At 54.0% G+C, this 20,044-nt stretch overlaps 1 protein-coding gene across 6 annotated transcripts in view; it reads left to right on the plus strand.

The window, feature by feature from the left end:
• Positions 1–20,044, plus strand: part of MTHFS (5,10-methenyltetrahydrofolate synthetase (5-formyltetrahydrofolate cyclo-ligase)) — a 74,380-nt gene that overhangs the window by 49,710 nt on the left and 4,626 nt on the right. For all 6 annotated transcript variants that reach the window (XM_005858276.2, XM_005858274.2, XM_005858279.2 and 3 more), the window contains one exon: positions 3,750–4,011. In XM_005858276.2, coding sequence (XP_005858338.1) covers positions 3,750–4,011 — 262 coding nt within the window. The remainder of the gene's footprint in view (positions 1–3,749; positions 4,012–20,044) is intronic.

Below are 20,044 nucleotides of genomic sequence, written 5' to 3' on the forward strand. Positions count from 1 at the left end.
CCTGCTCTGTGTGTGACAGGGGGTGGTGCTGCAACCTCCCCATCGACCCTGCCTTGAGTGTGACAGGGGGCAGTGCCCCAACCCCCCAGTCGGCCCTACCCTGAGCGTGACTGAGGGTGGCATTGCAACCTCCCGATCCGCCCTGCTCTGTGCATGACGGGGCGGCGCCCCAACTCCCCAATCGGCCCTGCTTTGAGCCTGACCAGGGGCTGCACTTAGGGATTGGGCCTGCCCTCTGCCACCCGGGAGCAGGCCTAAGCCAGCAGGTCGTTATCTGCCGAGGGGTCCCAGACTGCGAGAGGGCACAGGCCGGACTGGGGGACCCCCCCTCCCCCCGCCCCCCGAGTGCACAAATTTTTGTGCACTGGGCCTCTAGTTGTATAATAAAAGGCTAATATGCAAATTGGCCCTAACAGCAGAATGACTGGCCTCTATGATGCGCACTGACCATCAGGGGGCAGATGCTCAATGCAGGAACTGCCCCCTGGTGGTCAGTGTGATTCCACAGGGGGAGCGCCGCTGAGCCAGAAGCCGGCTCACGGCTGGCAAGCCCAGCGGCAATGGTGGGAGCCTCTCCCGCCTCCTCTGCAGCACTAAGGAGGAGGGCTCCCGGGCTGCCAGAGGGATGTCTGACTGCCAGCTTAGGCTCGATCCCCCAGGGAGCGGGCCTAAGCCAGCAGGTGGACATCCCCCGAGGGGTCCCCGACTGTGAGAGGGTGCAGGCTGGGCTGAGAGACCCCCCTGAGTGCACGAATTTTCATGCACTGGGCCTCTAGTATTAAAATATTTCTTCCAATTAATTTCTTTTCAATGAGCATGAATTCGTGCACCGGGCCACTAGTTTATTATATTCGTTGCAGGTGTACAACACAGTTTATATAGACGTTATATGACTTGTGAAGGGCTCACCCCATAAGTCTAGAACCCACCTGGCACCATTCATAGTTCAGTAGGTTTGTTTTCAGGTAAAGCAATAGTGTGACTGCCCGAACATCCTGTCTGACGGAGACACCAGTGCCATGCTGAGAGACTAGCAGGGGTGTTCTTTTCCTGGATGTCCCCTGGAATTAGATAGGCCATAAGAATTTCTTTTTTTTTTAATATACTTTTATTGATTTCAGAGAGGAGGGGAGAAGGAGAGAGAAACATCCATGATGAGAGCAAATCACAGACCGGCTGCCTCCTGCACGCCCTCTAGTGGAGATCGAGCCCACAACCCGGGCATGTGCCCTGACCAGGAATCGAACCCGGGACCCTTCAGTCTGCAGGCCGACGCTCTATCCACTGACCCACACAGGCCAGAGCTCCCACTGAATTTTAACTGATGTTCATGACTACATATTCAGCTCTTGATTTTCTCCATTTGCCTTTAAGAGCACAAAAAAGGCGCGTAACTTTCTCGGGTGGTTCCTGGGTGCCACAGCCTCCCAGTCTGCTGTCCTGGGTCTGAATTTCTTTTACGGCTGCTTTGCCTGTTTCAGCCTAAAAGCTTTGTAGCTTCTCAGACGATGGAGTTGATTTCCTTCCTTAGCCATGGTTTGGGGTGCTCTGCTTATTCAACTTCTCTGTGTCCCCCTTTTATCAGGAAAACTTGCCTTTCTGAACCCGTGTCTTGCTACCAGTCATCCCTATAAGCCATGTTTGGGGTGTCTTTTTCTCCTTAGCTTGCAGAACAAGGGAGAACAGAAAAGGGAGGGAAAGAAAGGGAGCTAAGAGCTACCTCTGAGTCTGGGGAAGTTCTGAGATTAACTTTTTAAAAATATATATATTTTATTGATTTTTTTACAGAGAGGAAGGGAGAGGGATAGAGAGTGAGAAACATCGATCAGCTGCCTCCTGCACCCCTCCTACTGGGGATGTGCCCGCAACAAAGGTACATGTCCTTGACCAGAATCGAACCCGGGACCCTTCAGTTCGCAGGCCGATGTTCTATCCACTGAGCCACACCGGTTAGGGCCTGAGATTAACTTTTCCGTGAAGCAGAGCTCAGCCCCCTTCTCCTCTGCCCGATGAACAATTAAACTGAATATGGAGGCCCTAGCTGGTGTGGCTCAGTGGATAGAGCATCGGCCTGCGGACTGAAGGGTCCCAGGTTCGATTCTGGTCAAGGACATGTACCTTTGTTGCGGGCACATCCCCAGTGGGGGGTGTGCAGGAGGCAGCTGATCGGTGTTTCTCTCTCATCGATGTTTCTAGCTCTCTATCCCTCTCCCCTCCTCTCTGTAAAAAATCAATAAAATATATTTAAAAATAAATAAACTGAATATGGAGGGAATTCTCCCACCCGTGTCTGCCTTCTCATGAACGTGGCACTTGCTTATAGAGGGACTTTGCCTCTCCCGGAAGCCCCACCCCCATCTCGGGGAACATTTTTCACGTTCGTTTGAACAGAAGAGTTTTCGGAAACAGGAAGGAAGTGAGAGCTGAGGGGATTATAAGGCACGTCCCCTGCCTCCTGGGAGCTGGCAGACCGGTTAGAATCCTACAGCGAGGGCACAGGAAGCAGTTAGTCATCAGCTCCTGACAATGCAAGCGTGTGAAAAGCACATGTTACCTGTAGGTGGAAGGGCTTGACAGAAGTCAGGAAAGGTTAGGGCTTGGGTTGGGCTTAAATGGGGAGAATTTAGCCCTAGCTGGTTTGGCTCAGTGGCTTCAGCGTCAGCCTGCTGACTGAAAGCTCCCGGGTTCAATTCCTGTCAGGGGCACATGCCTGGGTTGCGGGCTCGATCCCCAGCAGGGGGCATGCAAGAGGCAGCCAATCAGTGATTCTCTCTCATCATGAATGTTTCTATCTCTCCCCTTCCCTCTCCCTTCCTCCCTGAAGTCAATAAAAATGTATTTAAAAAAAATAAATGGGGAGAATTTAGGAGCGAAACCCGACAAGGCACAGGGTGAAGAAGTTGTGGGAGCCAAGGTTTGGGGTTAAAATGATGCAAAGACTCGAGGGCAAGTGTGCGAGAAGAATGGGTCGGCGGAGATCCAGCCTGGAGTTCTCTCAATGAACAGCAGGGTCCCACGGTGACTTATTTTTATTATTTTTTAATCAATACTTCTATTGATTTCAGAGAGGGAGAGGGAGAGAGAGAGAGAAACATCAGTGATGAGAGAGAATCATTGATTGGATGCCTCCTGCAGGCCCCCCCACAGGGGATCAAGCTGGCAACCCAGGCATGTGCACTTGACCAGGAATCAGCTGTGACCTCCTGGTTCATAGGTTGATGCTCAACCACTGAGCCACACCAGCCAGGCCCCACAGTGACTTTATAATGAGTTTTCATACCTACAAAAGTAGGTGAGCCAGAGATGTGTAAAGAGATAAGACAAGTAAGTGTTGGGTTAAGAGCCAAAATTTAGGGTTCAGGACCCCACTGTAGCGCTCTGCTTTTGTTTTTTTTTTGTTTTTGGATAAAGAAGTTGAAGAAGCCCTAACTGGTGTGGCTCAGGGGATAGAGTGCCGGCCTTTGGACTGAAGGGTCCCCAGTTCGATTCCGGTCAAGGGCATGTACCTTGGTTGTAGGCACATCCCCAGTAGAGGGTGTGCAGAAGGCAGCTGATCAATGTTTCTCTCTCATCAATGTTTCTGGCTCTCTATCCCTCTCCCTTCCTCCCTGTAAAAAATCAATAAAATATATTTAAAAAAAAGAAAGAAGTTGAAGAACATGGGAGAAAATGTTGAAATTGTTAAGGGGAGTCACTGATTTTTAAAAGTGTAATCTTGGCAAATACCAAGGCCTTCGTTTCCCACGCAGGTGATCGCCCACAGTCAGTATCAGAAGTCCCAGAGAATCTCCATCTTCCTGAGCATGCAAGACGAAATCGAGACCGACGAGATCATCAAGGACATCTTCCGCCGCGGCAAGACCTGCTTTATCCCCCGGTACCGGTTCCAGAGCAATCACATGGACATGGTGAGGTTGGCATCGCCTGAGGAGATTGCTTTGCTTCCTAAAACATCCTGGAATATTCATCAGCCCGGTGAGGACGAGGCTCGGGAGGAGGCCTTGTCGACAGGTGAGCACGCGGTACCAGGATTGACATGCTAGGTGCTGGGAGACTGTGATGAGTTCTTAGACCTCTGAGCCGCGGGTCATGTTTGGGTCTTTGGGGGTCGCTTTCCCTGTCGGTACAAATTTGTGTTCTACTTGTATCCCACGACACCCACATTGCCTGACTTGGGGTGCCCTCTGTAAGCCGTGAGAGTCAGCTATAATAATAAGCTAGTAAGGTATTAAAACTCTTGCCCTGCCCTGGCCGGTGTGGCTCAGTGGATAGAGCATCGGCCTGCAGACTGAAGGGTCCCAGGTTCAATTCCGGTCAAGGGCATGTACCTTGGTTGCGGGCACATCCCCAGTAGGGAGTGTGCAGGAGGCAGCTGATTGATGTTTCTGACTCTCTATCCCTCTCCCTTCTTCTCCATAAAAAATCAATAAAATATATTTTAAAAAAAACTCTTGCCCTAACCTTACAGGTTGAGTTACACATTTTCCCCAAATAATTTTTTGTTGTCGCTAATCCTCACCCAAGGGTATTTTTTTCCCATTGATTTTTAGAGAGAGTAGAAGGGAGGGGAAGAGACAGAGAGAGAAACATCAGTGTGAGAGAGAGACATTGATTGTTTGTCTCCCACACGAGCCCCTACCAGGGCTGGGGTGGGAGCCGGGATTGAGGTACATGTCCTTGACCGGAATCGAACCCGGGACCTTCAGACCAGGGGCCAGTGCTCTGTCCACTGAGCTCAACCTGCTAGGGCTCCCCTGAATAGTTTTATTATTTCCCGTGGCTTCAATTCTGGTCTGTATAGTAATGATCACATTCTCATTCATGCTAACAAGCTTTTAGGTCTCCCGTTCAGACCTGTCCGTTCCCTTCTGGACATCTCTACCTGGATGCTCTGTGGGCATCTCAGATACAGCATGTTCCAAACGGAATCATGTCCCCCTGAACCCTACTCGTGTGTCTCTCTTAGTGTGTGGTAGCACCGCCACCCAGCTGACCGGGCCAGAAACCTGGAGATCATCACCGACTCCTCTCTCTCATGCCCCCCATGTGGTCTGCTGCCAAGTCCTGATGATTTTATGTTATTATTTTTTAAAATATATTTTTATTTATTTCAGAGAGGAATGAAGAGGGAGAGAGAGACAGAAACATCAATGATGAGAGAGAATCATTGATCAGCTGCCTCTTGCATGCCCCCTATTGGGGATTGAGCCCACAACCCGGGCACGTGCCCTTGACCGGAATCAAACCCGGGACCCTTCAGTCAGCAGGCCGACGCTCTATCCACTGAGCCACACCGGCCAGGGAAGTCCTGATGATTTTATCTCCCGATTATTTACTGAACCCGTCCACTCCTGCCCACCCCACTGCTGCTACTGCCATCAGCCGCCAGCTTCTCTTGTCTGGCTATGGCCGCAGCCTCCTAAGTGCCCTTCCTTCCCAGGTCTTGCCTCCTCGCCTTCCTCTCCATCCATTATCTGCACCGTAATGGAGACAAGATTTCTAACGCACACACCTGACCCCGCCCTCCCCTGTGGAAGCCTTTCAGTGACTTCCTGCCGGCCTTCACCAGGCTGTTCCGGTTGGGTCCTGCTTATTTTTCTAGTTTGACATTTCTCTGCTCCCCCACTTCCAGCCACTCTGAACGTCTCCCATTTCCCCGCCCCCCTTTGCCTTCTCTGCTGCTGGGCCTTTACACGTGCTGTTCCCTGGCCAGCAGCTGCTTGGGCGATTTAATTACTGAGCAGTCGCAGAGCTGAGAGCAAGCACAGCTAAGAGGACCGTTGTGTGATGCAGCACCTCAAACCTGCCTCAGAGGCGGATATTGGGGCTAAGATTTAAGTGCTTGCAAAGAACCCCCAGCACAGCTTTATCCCCCTCCCAGTGTGACACCATAACCTACAAAATCCGTCATCTCTCGGGGTGGCAAGGAACGGGGTCCCGGGCTCACAGGAGTGGGGGGCTACTGCCTTTGCTACTAGAACTTCTGTTACCCAGTCTTGTACTTTGCCAGATGTTTAGGTACCAAAGGTGCACTCTGTGTCCTGCATCCGTAGACCAGGTGCACGCCACCGTAACACAGCTCTTCTGTGTTTCCAAGAAGCAAGGTTGCAGACATTTGAAGAGAATGAGGTAGGCATCTTATATAATAAAAGGGTAATGTGCAAATAGACCAAATGGCAGAGCAACCGAAAAGCCAATCAAAGCGTAATATGTTAATGATATGCTAAGGCTGCTCAACTGCTCGCTATGACGTGCACTGACCACCAGGGGGCAGATGCTCCGACCAGGAGGTTAGCTTTTGCTGCTGGGGTCCGGCTATCGGGACTGAGTGAGATGGGCTGGACATGACCCGGGGCCCTCCTGCTGTCCCTCCCTGGCCCAATCACACACTAGTGGAGTCCCTCAGCCTGGCCTGCACCCTCTCGCAATCCAGGACCCCTCGGGGGATATTGGAGAGCCGGTTTCAGCCAGATCCCGCAGGCCACTCCACTTGGGAGGGTGCCAGACTCAGGGCTCATTGCTGGCGAGAGCTGCTGTGACCGCGCGAGCCTCTCCCGATCGGGACTGATTGGGCGCAAGCCCGCGGCAGGCACAGTGGGGCCGGGATGAGCGGGAGCGGCAGGTAGGAGCTGCAGGCGGCGTTGGACTGCGGGTTTCGGCCCGATCCCTGCAGGCCACCCAGAGGGAACCCACCCGTGCACGAATTCGTGCACCGGGGCTCTAGTTTCCTTATAAATAAGGAAAGATGGAGTTGTAGGCGCTCACACTGCTCATGCCAACTGCACCCTTTCCCCCGACTTGCAGGCCTTCGGGTGGAGCCAGGGGTACTTCCCCAGTCCTGGTGGATTATATATTAACAGGTCCACCCCGGCCCCTGCATCACCTCCAACCGTCCCTGCTAACGGAAAGTCTACCCAGAGTCCTCCAGGGGCAGCTCATTTCCCCCGCCAGTCAGTGCTGCCCCTTCTAGAATGCATTCCTGAGGTTGAGCTACAACGGGTCACCCTCCCCCTCCCTGTACATGTCCTGTTTCGGGTGAAGGACAGCAGTGGGAAGAGGAAGGAGGAAACAGGATCTTCCCTCTCAGTTTAGTCACACTTCCGGGTGAGATGAACCCAGTCTGAACAGGTGAGCTCAGGCATTCACCTACAGCTTTTAGCACATTGCTTGGCACCTATGAGCTATTCAGTGAATGGTAACTGTTACTAATTTTAAGCAAGGAAAGGGGAATTATTCATTATGCAGTTAGCTCATTGCCTGTCGAGTGTGTAACATTCTGATAATTTCCAGCAAACATTTCTGAGCATCCGCTTTGCACAGACACTGTGTTAGCTCGGGAAAGAGAACGTCCAGGCCTTCCAAGGGCCCAGCTGTCGCTGGGGAGACAGAAGAATATGTAAATAGAATAAGCATCCCCACCTTCAACATCTGTCAGATGCAAGTGCCAAGTGAAAATAGACAGAATATAATGGAGAAGCCCAGTGCTTGAGCCGATTAGAAAAGCCTGGTTGCTCCTCCTCCACAGCATTAACCGCCCGGGACAGGTCACTTTCTCACCCCTGCGTCTCTTTGCGGATAAGCAGAGGGACAGTGGGCTCTCCCTGTCATTTCTTTTGATTGCAGCCTGGGAGCTGGCCCTCTCGCTGTTATGGGAGCATTGCAGTAGGCGGCCTCTGCGCGCTCTTATCTCCCAGGATCCCACTCTGCCCGAGGATTTTTCCTGGCGTCAGCAGCTCGGACTGTGGCGGCTCCGGTGCTAAAGCATAAATCCGGCTTTGTGTGTTGGGGACAAGCTGATTAGAGCTGATTGTCACCGGTGTAGCTTATGTAGCCCATTTATCTTCCTGGTCTGCTCACATTAGCATGGCCTAGAAAAAAGAGCGAGCTTTGGAGCGATAAGTTCCTAAGCGCAAGTTTCACACGCGGTGTTTTTCTGTTACAATTTAAAAAAAGAATTGATTGGAGAGAATTTGTTGTCCCACTTATTCGTACATTCATTGGTTGATGCTTGTCTGTGCCCTGGCCGGGGACTGAGCCCACAACCTTGGGATATGAGGACGATGCTCTAACCAACTGAGCTACCCAGCTAGGGCACTATTTTTATTTATTTATTTTAAATATATACTAGAGGCCCAGTGCATGAAATTTGTGCACGGGGGCGGGGGAGGCGGTCCCTCAGCCCGGCCTGCACCTTCTCCAATCCGGGACATCCCTCTCACAGTCCAAGACTGCTGGCTTCTAACTGCTCGCCTGCCTGCTGGCCTGATCGCCCCTAACCACTCTCCCCTGCCAGCCTGGTTGCCCCTAACCATTTCTGCCTCAGTCCCCGCCACCGTGGCTTTGTCTGTAGGCACATTTGGTCTAATTATTATAGTGTCCTTTTATTAGTATAGATATATTTTTATTGATTTCAGAGTCGCCCCTAACCGCTTCTGCCTCAGTCCCCGCCACCGTGACTTTGTCTGTAGGCACATTTGGTCTAATTAGTGTATTGTCCTTTTATTAGTATAGATATATTTTTTATTGATTTCAGAGAGGAAGGTCGAGGGAGAGAGAGATAGAAACATCAATGATGAGAAAGAACCATGATCGGCTGCCTCCTGCACGCCTCCTACTGGGTGTCAAGCCCACAACTCGGGCACATGCCCTTGACTGGAATCGAACCCGGGACCTTTCAGTCCACAGGCCGACGCTCTATCCACTGAGCCACACCAGTTGGAGCTAGGGGACAATTTTTGTGTTATGTATACAGCACAGTATCAGATTGGTAGATGGAGTAGAGGGCCTGCCTGCCTCTTTCCTGAATTTATCCTCCAAATCAGGGCTGCTTGGGCAATTTGATGAGCCAGGAATCTTTCGGTTCAGAGTAAATAATCTGATTCCATCTGGGTGTAGCAAAATGGGATGTGATTGGCCCAGAGACTTAAACATCCGCAGAAGGGCGAGCTTTAGCGATGGCCGGGTCAGGGTCGTTAGGATCCGCCCTGGCTCTGACCTTGGACCCTGCTCTCACCTCCGCTGGCTGTGGACTGGCGTAGCCGCTGGGCCCAGGATGAGAGGGAGATGCTGACCCCTCGTAGGCATCCCTGTGGCATCGCCTCGGTCAGAGCGCCAGGTGACAGCTGTGACGACATCGGGGTCCATGCAGTGTCATCAGCACCGCCATGGTGTGACCTAGCACTGACCTGTGGAGGCTTCACCACTGTCCCCCAAACGCTGTCGGGGTGTCAGGAGGAGTTTTGTTGGTTGACTTTTTACTAAAACCAAGAAATCACGAGCCGTTACAAGACCTACAGGGTCAGCCATCTCAGTGTGACTCACAGCAGCAGCTCCTGCTCTTCCCGGAAGAGGGCGGTCTTTCTAAACCTGGAACACGTGTCTCCTCGGCTTCTCAAAAAACCCCTTCACTTATTTTATTTGAACCCCCAACATAAATGGTCAAGATTAGAAATAAATCAAGGCCGTTGTAATTTTGGAACGTGCTTTCGTGCGCTCCATCTGCCCTCCGGGGGGTCTGGGATGGCCTTTCCCTGAGAGGAGAGAACCTGCCCCCAGAGTTAGGCTGTGGGAGGCGCAGTCAACTCTGCTCCGTCCTCCCTTCGTCTCCCTGGTTTCAGGTGGGCTCCCTGCAGCCCAGGGCGGTCAGGGCTTCTCCCAGGACACGAGGCCGCAGCTAGGACTCTGGTTCCCGCGCCAGGGCCGGCGAGGCACCTCCGCTTTTCTGTCCTCTCCCTCAGCTCTCTCTACCCCTGCGCCTCCTCCCTTTCCCGGCAGCATCCATCACCCACGGACCGGACCGGCTACCTTGGCGATGGTGTTCATGGGAAGGCTGGTTCGCTTTCCCAGGGAAGCCCTCGCACTGCGTCAGGCGTCTCTAACAGACACTGGTCGTAACCTCCAGTTCCCCTCCCCCCCCATCCCAGCTATTTTATACGCAAGTGAACACGCAGAGGAAGGCCGAGGCTTTCATGGGCACCGGGGCCCTGCGTTCGAATTACAAGGGCCTCCTCCTCGGCTTCCTGGGAGCCGCTCCAGAATTGTCTGTTTTATCCTGTGCAGCAGCTCATTTAGCCTCTATTCTCGTCTCACAGTGGCAATTTGCTTTTTGTGAACTCCCAGCCCATTAAGATGAAAAGATGCTTCCTTAGGGGTTCTGGCCTGTTATTCTCGCCAAGACGGGTTGGCCCGCCCACACTCTCATCACCAGGCGCGATTCGCCGAGTGTGCCGTCCGTCGAACACTGAGGTGCCATTCAAAGGCCTGACCCAGGTGACTGGGAGGTGCCTGCACACAGCTCTTGGGCTATTCAAACCCCTTTTCCAATTCGCTTTTTATTTCATTACCTTTCACTGAGACATCAGAATATCTCTTAGGGGTATGTATGTTTCTGTTTATGTTCAATTCAGGGAAGTGGCAGAATTTTTTATTCTAAGAGAAGCTTGAAATGAGAAAAAGGAACTTGTTTTTGGTTCAATGTTCTGACCCTTGCACCCCAAGCCAGAGCGGCGAAACCTGCGTGTGAATAATCGCCCTCATGGTGTATAGGACTGTGCTTTCCATCCCCTCCCCTCCCCCTCCCCCTCTTTATTTATGGGATTTATTGGGGTGACATTGGTTAATAAAGTTATATAGGTGTCAGGTGTAATTATCTGTATGCTAGAGGCCCGATGCACGAAATTCGTGCAAGGGGCTCGTTCCAGCCGCCATGGCGGCTGCCTCTGCCTTGGCCCCACAGCCACGGCTTTGTCCGGAAGGGTGTCCGGTCTAATTAGCATATTACGCTTTTGTTATTACAGATTGTATTGTGTGTTCACCCCCCAAGTTGAGTCTCCTTCCATCATTATTTACCCCCTTGATCCTCTTCTACCTCCCTCCTCCCCCTCTTCTCCTCTCCCTCTCTCGCTCTCTGTGCCCCTCCATGGACCAGTTTTCTGGTTGGTTAAGGGGGGGGGGTATAACTCGGTGTCCAGAGTCCAGGGACCTGTTTGTGGCCCGGACACCTGGCTGGCGCGGCCCCGGGAATCCCCCTCATGCAGTGTTGGCTGTGCGGGAAGAGCCGGTGGGTTTGTCACCAGCTTTATAAGGAACAATCCTGCTGAGCTGGGAACTTTAAAAATGGCGAGAGGGCCGAAACCGGTTTGGTTCAGTGGATAGAGCGTCGGCCTTCGGACTGAAAGGTCCCAGGTTCGATTCTGGTCAAGGGCATGTACCTGGGTTGCGGGCACATCCCCAGTAGGAGATGTGCAGGAGGCAGCTGATCGATGTTTCTCTCTCATCGATGTTTCTAACTCTCTATCCCTCTCCCTTCCTCTCTGTGAAAAATCAATAAAATATATTTTAAAAAAAATAAAAATAAAAAAATAAAAATGGCGAGAGGATCTCTTCACCTTTTCCTGGAATCTCGGAGACACGGTCCACTGGTGTTCTGGTTTCTCCACATACCAGTGGGGCCTGCTTTTCCCGGGGGCGGGGCTCTCTGCAGTCACGGTCTTTTCTCACCGCGCGCCGCCCCCCCCTCCGTGGCTGACCGGGGGCTCACGGGCTCTCCCTGCAGAATAAGTGGGCTCCTTCCTATGGCATTGGAGGCCCTTCCCAGCACGGGCTGAGCGTGTCCTCATTCCTAGGTCCTTCCAGAGACAGCCATGCTTCCCCGCATGTGCCTGTGCCGCTGTTTCTACTCCTTCCTCCTGCCTCCCTGTCCGGGCCCTTCAGCGTCCCCCCCAGTGATTCACTGCTGGTTCAATAGGCATCTCCCTTAGGGACGTTTCCCCGGACTTGTCCCCTTCTCAGCGGGATGCAACATTGAACTTCTTACCGTGAGGTCTGATCAATAATTGAGTCGATACCCCCTCCCCTGGGAGCTGACCTTCAGGCCACTTCACAATGGACATGCCACTCGCTTAGACCACCTGCCACTGGCTAAGGCCTTTCTCTCTCCCTCCGGCTTTCCCAGGACCCGGACCTGCACAGAGAGTTCTCCGCCCAGAAAAAGCTGCCTCGAGTCCTTTAAAACCTGACTCCCCGTCTTCAGGGGCTGGCGCCGTTTTGGGGCTCAGCCCATCTGGTATCCGGATGATCTAATTAATTCATATTTCTTCGCCCTTTTGGCCTCGTGCGTTCCTCCTTCGGCGACCCTAACACCCCATCACTTGCCTCACGCCCTATCGCAGTGACTTGTCTGTATACATACAGCCTGTTCCTGCATCTGCCCAGATGGTCAGACCCCAGAGTTGTCGGTAGTTCATTCTCTCCGTGTCCTCTGGCTCCGCGGACAGTGACTTGTTAGCAATGGCTGTTCTTAACTTGATTCCATTGCGTTTAATTGAGCTGCAAATCTTTAGGATTTTTTTCCTGCTTCCTTTTTTCCCACCGGGTGCTCTATCAGGTTTTAGGGAACATTTAGGGTTTCAAGAGCAAGCTTGTCTCCCCCCCCCCCCCCCCAGAAGACTTACTGAAGCAGATAAAAAGGGCAGTTGGAGTGAAAAAAGCACTTGGAGCGCATTTGTAAAGGCCATTATATGAAAACCAGGTGCTATTATTCCAAAGTAATAGGTCACTCTGTCTCGGGCTGGCAGCAATAGAGTTTGTTCTAGATGCACAGGCTCCTCCGAGCCGAGTGAGGCGTCCTCCGAGGGCCGGAGAAGAGAGCGAGCAGGAGAAATAATGTGCCGTGCGGTTTTATTTTAGGTAAATGTACTGAACCAGAAAGTCCGCAGGACTGTCAAGTGCTCGCTTAACAAGCCTCGGTGAAACGAATGGCGGAAGCCGCTGTCGGGGCTTAGGAGCCGGGCCTTGGGTGATTAAGGGCCGTAATGACTCTGAGGGCTTGTCCTCTAAAAGGTGAGAAAGAGAATGAGCTCCAGAAGCACCCACACGCCTGTGTCTGAAGAGACCGCCTCACTGCTCCCGGGCGTCCCCAGCCATTCCTCTTCTTTCTGACGCTCGTGCTGCCGGCCAGACTCAACTGCACTGACCCCGACCCCTCGTTCTTACTTTCTGTGTTTTCATCCTCACCTGAGGATGTGATTTTCATCGATTCCAGAGAGAGCGGAGGGAGAGGGAGAGGGAGAGAAACATTGATGAGTTGCCTCCTGGACATGCCCTGACCAGGTGTTGAGCCCACCGCCCTTCGGGGTTTGGGGTGACGCTCTAACCTCCTGAGCCTCCTAAGTCCAGGGTCCCAGGACGTTCTAGCTGGCAAAACAACCTCTGTCCCCCTCCCCCCAGCCTCTGGGAACCCACTTCTACTCTCTGTTTCTATGAATTTGACTATTTTAGAGCCTTCATATACGTGGAATCATACAGTATTTGCCTTTTGGGGGACTGGCTTAAATATTGATTGTATCATACAGATAAACATAAAATCCTATATAATAAAAGGCTAATATGCAAATTGATCGAACAGCAGAATGACCAGTCACTATGACGTGCACTGACCACCAGGGGCAGACGCTCTACGCAGGAGCTGCCCCCTGAAGGTCAGTGCCCTCCCACAGGGGATACAGTATTCGCCTTTTGGGGGACTGGCTTAAATATTGATTGTATCATACAGATAAACATAAAATCCTATATAATAAAAGGCTAATATGCAAATTGATCGAACAGCAGAATGACCAGTCACTATGACGTGCACTGACCACCAGGGGCAGACGCTCTACGCAGGAGCTGCCCCCTGAAGGTCAGTGCCCTCCCACAGGGGGTGCACCACTCAGCCAGAAGCTGGCTTCATGGCTGCTGAGCGCAGCGGCAGTGGCGGGAGCCTCTTCTACCTCCGTGGCAGCGCTAAGGATGTCCGACTGCCGGCTTAGGCCCGCTCCCCATGGAGAGCGGGCCTAAGCCATCAGTCAGACATCCCCCCAAGGGCTCCTGAACTGCGAGAGGGGGCAGGCTGGGCTGAGAGACCCCCCCCCTGCACGAATTTCATGCACCAGGCCTCTAGTTGTATCATAAAATTCTCAGAATTACTCAGCTTTGATTCTAAAGAGGTTTGAGCACATGAAGCATCCCATCCACCCCTGTTAGAGATGGATGAAGAGAAGCCAGAGACGGCCCAAAGGCAGTGAGAAATTGAAGTGAAGTCTGTAATTCTTTTCTGTTTAAGCGCCACTGATTGTCAGGAGCGGTGAGAGTGTCCCCAGCTCTGACCGAAACAGGAGCTGCATTGAGAAAGTGTCGTTTGGGTAAAGCTGCTGCCCTGGTCCTTCTGCGAAGCATTTTGTGTGTCTGCGATAAAGACAGCTGAGCCCCCCCCCCGCCCCGCCCTGCCCCCCAGTGAGATTCATTTTGGTCAGTCTCTGCAGCATAGAATAAGCTGAAGTACAGTGTTTCTTTTTCTCTTTTAACCTATTGTAGATGCTGGAAAGCTGGGCTCAGCGAACTCTTTGTAAAGGGCCCGAGAGTTCATATCTGGGGCTCTGCGCGCTGTGTACTGTCTGTGGCAGCGATTCAGTGCTGCTGTGTCAACAGGAGGCAGAGCGAGGCTGCGCTCCGCCAGCGCTGTGTCCACAAGACCAGGCGGCGGCCAGGCTCGGCTCCCAGCCACAGTCACCCACACACACCCCTCTGGTCGAGTGTTGGGACCCTCACTTCTTCTGGTCCTTGGTGTGTTAGATATTTTTTAAAAAATATTTTTATTGATTTCAGAGGGAGAGGGAGAGGGAGGGAGAGGGAGAAAGAGATGTAAACACCAATCAGAGAGAATCATGGATCGACTGCCTCCTGCACGCCCCACACTGGGGATCTGGCCTGCAACCTGGGCATGTGCCCTGACCGGGAATCGAACTGTGACTTCCTGGTTCACAGGTCGACACTCAACCACAGAGCCACGCCAGCCAGGCTACATATTGATTTCAGAGAGGAAGGGAGAGGGAGAGAGAAACATCAATGATGAGAGAGCATCATTGATCGGCTGCCTCCTATACTGCCCCCACTGGGGATCGAGCCCACAACCCGGGCATGTGTCCTTTACTGGAATTGAACCTGGGACCCTTCAGTCCGAAGGCCAATGCCCTATCCACTGAGCCACACTGCCCAGTGCTAGCTTGCTATCTTTATTTTTTTATTTTATTTTTTTAAAAGTATATTTATTTCAGAGGAAGGGAGAGGGAGAGAGAGATAGAAACATCACTGATGAGAGAGAATCATTGATCGGCTGCCTCCTGCATGCCTCCCACTGGGGATTGAGCCCACAACCCAGGCACATGCCCCTGACTGGAATCAAACCCGGGACCCCCCAGGCCTCAGGCCAGTGCTCTATCCACTGAGCCAAACCAGCCAGGGCTTGCTATCGTTGCTTATGGTGACGATGATGATGATGATGATGAAAATAATGCAAATCCGATGATCATTATCTCCTGACTTTTATTCATTTAATAATGTTGGAGTTATTTTCTGTGCACCACGCTAGCTAGCCTTCCAATATAATGGCAAACACACTTAAGAAAATAGCTAACATGTTTGAAGTACATCTTCAAAGGGGGACTGGAAGTTTTTCTGAGTATTCCTAAAAATCTTTCTTTTTCTAGAGGAAAATAGCGTTGTTCTGATTATAAAAACAAAATGTATTTAAGTATTACTGGGCCAATAGATGAGCCTTAAGTAATAAAGAAGAAAATACACACCCAATCCCCAAACCCAGCGGTCACCACCGACAGCCACATGCAGTCTCTTCCCGGATCCCGTCACGTGGCCCCTCCGGACCCACTGTCCTTCCCCACCGGCTGGTGCGCGTGGAGGGCACTGTGTGGACTGCGCCGGCGTCCTCGCCCGGTTTCGGGATTCCCTGCTGATCCACCAGCACATCAGCCCCTCTGGTGCCTGTAACCATGCCCCCCCACACTTGCACCCTCAGGTCTGGGGGTGACCCAGGCTCCCCAGGAGTTACCCTGCCCACCCTGTGAACCCTGTTGGGATTAAAGTGTCCTCACTTCCCTGGGGAGCGTGCCCCGCCCTCATGTGGCCCCGACGGACGGATACAAGGTCATGTCCCATCTGAGCCACACACACCCACACACCCAGGCAGGCGGGGAGCGCGTCCCTCGCCGGCTTTCCTTCCCCAGGCCGGACGCAAAGGGCCAGGACACCCCGGTCACGTCCCGCTCTGGCATGGACGCCGCCGTGTGACCTGGGGTGGGTGACATCACTCAGGAAAGGGATGATGGCATCTGCCTCCTTCCACCTTGGCGGGGGGGGTGGGGGGGGGGAGATGAGGTCATGTCTGCTCAGTGCATTAGCCCAGGGCCTGGCAGTCGCTCTCGGGCCCGAAAGGGACTCTGAGGAGCGATCCCATCTCCCTTAGTTGGTCAGCGGGTTCTCGGAGGAGGAGCCTTTGCACAGGGGAGGCCACGCGTGATGAGGTCATGTCTGCTCAGTGCATTAGCCCAGGGCCTGGCAGTCGCTCTCGGGCCCGAAAGGGACTCTGAGGAGCGATCCCATCTCCCTTAGTTGGTCAGCGGGTTCTCGGAGGAGGAGCCTTTGCACAGGGGAGGCCACGCGTGATGGGGAGGAGGAGGCCACGCGTGACGGGGAGGAGGAGGCCACACGTGACGGGGAGGGGAGGCCACGGCGCATCTGCCTCCTTCCACCTTGGCGGGGGGGGTGGGGGGGGTGAGATGAGGTCATGTCTGCTCAGTGCATTAGCCCAGGGCCTGGCAGTCGCTCTCGGGCCCGAAAGGGACTCTGAGGAGCGATCCCATCTCCCTTAGTTGGTCAGCGGGTTCTCGGAGGAGGAGCCTTTGCACAGGGGAGGCCACGCGTGACGGGGAGGGGAGGCCACACGTGATGGGGAGGAGGAGACCACGTGTAGCGGGGAGGGGAAAGCCACGTGTGATGGGGAGGAGGAGGCCACGCGTGATGGGGAGGAGGAGGCCACACGTGACGGGAAGGGGAAGGCCAAGTTCATGGGGAAAGGGAGGCCACATTGATGGGGAGGAGGAGGCCACGCGTGACGGGGAGGAGGAGGCCACACGTGACGGGAAGGGGAAGGCCAAGTTCATGGGGAAAGGGAGGCCACATTGATGGGGAGGAGGAGGCCACGCGTAGTGGGGAGGGGAAAGCCATGTGTGACGGGGAGGGGAGGCCATGCATGATGGGGAGGGGAAGGCCACGAGTGATGGCTCCTTTCCATGACCTGCTGCACAGAGTGTCTGTTGCAGCACGTGTCCAGCTGCCAGCAGGTGGCAGTAGAGAGCCACACCCACCCCTCCCTGTGGTCTGGGCCAATAGATGTGCCTGAGAACTAACTATTGGGGTGTCAGTGTTGGGATTTTTTTTAATTACTCAAAAAGAAGTGCTTTAGGATCTACAGACAGAGAGCAGGTATCACTCACACCCCCGCGCACACTCACAGCTGGCATTTTCCAACGCTTGCGAGAGCTTTGCCCACCTCCGTCTATGTCTGCCTTCGCTTCCCCTCCACCTGGAAGAGTCTGACTCCCTGTCGTTTCCTTCCTTTACTTAAGCACACAGTCCATGTTCACGGGGTTGAACAAAAGCACTGGACTCAGAAGCGCTGAGGTTTTAACTGGGGGGGGGGGGGGAGAAGGAACTGTCCTGCGTCCTGCACGCCTGCCCACCAATGAGCAGATGCCGGTCACACCCGGGGGCGCTGCAGGTACTGGGTGCTGCTCCCAGCCTCCGGGGGCAAGTACAGTCCCTGTGTTTGATGGGAGCTCGGGGCCTCTGTTGAAAGAAAGGGCTTTATAATGACAGAAGCGCTCAGTCCCATGGTAGCGGGTCTTTAGTGGGTGATCTTTTTTTTTAAAACATATTTTTATTGATTTCAGAGAGGAAGGGAGAGGGAGAGAGAGAGAGAAACATCAATGATGAGAGAGAATCATTGATTGGCTGCCTCCTGCAGGCCCCCCACTGGGGATCAAGCCTGCAATCAGGGAATGTGCCCTGACCGGAATCGAACCTGGGACCCTTCAGTCCTCAGGCCGATTCTCTATCCACTGAGCCACACCAGTCATGGCCTTAGTGGGTGATCTTTACTGCGGGGTGTCTGATTCCGCGGGGAGATTTCCCAAAAGCCCAAAATGCTGCGAGCCAACGTCCCAGGAACAGCAAAGGTGCCTTTACAATGGAAGGTTTGATAAGAATGAGCTGTCCACCTCAGGCGGTCTAGTTGCATACTAAGAGCCTCTGAGTTTTCAGGGAAATACGTGTTTTTTTAAAGCCCCACTTTTACAGGTAATCAGAGGTGTGATCGATCTGACAACGCGTCTCAGAAAGGGTTTCGTGTCTCCCTCCTGCGCGTTGTGCTGTGTCGCCGTGAGGAGGGAGCGGCTCAGGCCGTGTCCAGTCTGTCCTTCTGGGGCAGCCGTTGGCTTTGAGCACGTGGCGCGGGTTTCTGAGGGTTCTGCCCCCGGAGCTGCCACGGATTCCTGGTTCCGCGTTTTCTTTGAGGATTTCGGCTTCTCCGTGTTCTAGAAACACGTTTGAGGGACGTGCCCCTGTCTACTCAGCCGCGTGGCTTAAGGAGCGTGCCTGCAGCCATCGGTGAAGTTGGCATCTGGTGTTAACAGCTCACAGGCTCCCCATGGCACCGTGAGCCGAGCCACTGCAGGTCGTAGCTGGAGGTGGTTTCGACCCGAGGCTTCCCAGCTGCTACGCGGTGGTGCTGGGATCCGGGTCCCCACGGCCCAACCAGAAGCCGACAGTCTCAGCCCCGCCTCTCCGCCGCCTCTAACGCGCCCGCCATGTTTGCTCTGTCCCTGTGCCCGCTCCCGCGTGTCCCCTTGAGCAACAGGAGCAGCTGAAGGGGACAGTCGTCACCCACCTGGCAGCAAGCTTCTCTCTCCCGAGCTGAGTGCCCCTGAGCGATCTGACCTCCCTGAGCCCTGAACGTCAGTTTGCTCACCTGTGAAATGGGGATGCGAACCCCTTCGCTCCAGCCTCACCAGGTAGACGTGCTGCCCAGCGGATTCCATCACCTTCCGTCCCAGGGGGTGGCGTGGTGCCTGGCACGTGTGGGCACCGACCGGTGTTCATGTCTGTGCTCTCCTCCCAGACGCTGGGCTTGGGATCGGCGTCAGGTGTGGCAGCCACGGCGTGAACAGGTGACTCCGTGGGTGGAGTCAGGAAGCTAAGACACCCGTAAATGCGGGCGAGAGGCTTCCTGTTTCGCTCTCACTCTCTCTCGTACGGTAAACAGGACTGAGCTCGGTGTCTCTCTGGGGAGGGACCACAGCTCTGCTCCCAGGAGCAGGGAAGGGAGTCCTCCCTCGTGGGGGTGGGCGTTCTCGCGGCATCGGGTGGGAGCCGCTCACACCGACCTGCACGGCAGGGGGCGCAGATGGACGGGGAACCGCGGAGTCACTGTTAGGATTCGAGGGGCCTGGCGCCTGGGGAACGGCATCACATGAGCAAGGCCTTGCAGGCGGGAGTTGGGGGTGGGACAGTGCCTCTGTTGATGCTCAGCTACACCAGCCGGAACTGGCATTTCTTTTTTATTTATAATATGTTTTAATTGGTTTCAGAGAGGAAGGGAAAGGGAGAGAGAAATAGAAACATCCATGATGTGAGAGAATCATGGGTAGGCTGCCTCCTGCAGGCCCCCCACTGGGGATCGAGCCTGTAATCCAGGCATGTGCCCTTGACTGGAATCGAACCCAGGACCCTTCAGTCCCCAGGCCGACGCTCTATCCACTGGGCCACACTAGCCAGGGCTGCCATTTCTTAATTAAGAAAGAAAAGCCTTCCTGATGAATGGAATGAGCCCAGAAGGCGCATCGGAGCCCCGGGCTGGAGAGCTCACGGGCATCCTTGGGGTCAGTGCTTGTGACCAGCCTGTGGGGTGGGCACTGTGAGCAGCTGCCTCCTGTGGGTGAGAAGGGGGCACAGGAAGGGCAGGGGCACCTCAGGGACGGCCTCGGGCCCTGCCCACCACCCTGGACGGCTGCCAGAGGGCACTGGCGTTCCAGAGCCAGGACCAGGGCTGAGTTTGCGGAAGGTGAGCTGGCCGTGTGCATGCAGAGTCACGGTGGGAGCCAGCAGAGCCGGGGAGAGCGCCGGCACACCGTGACGGCAGGACGGGCGGCCTTGG

The sequence above is a fragment of the Myotis brandtii genome, unplaced genomic scaffold (assembly GCF_000412655.1).
Source record: "Myotis brandtii unplaced genomic scaffold, ASM41265v1 scaffold1166, whole genome shotgun sequence".
NCBI lineage: Eukaryota > Metazoa > Chordata > Mammalia > Chiroptera > Vespertilionidae > Myotis > Myotis brandtii.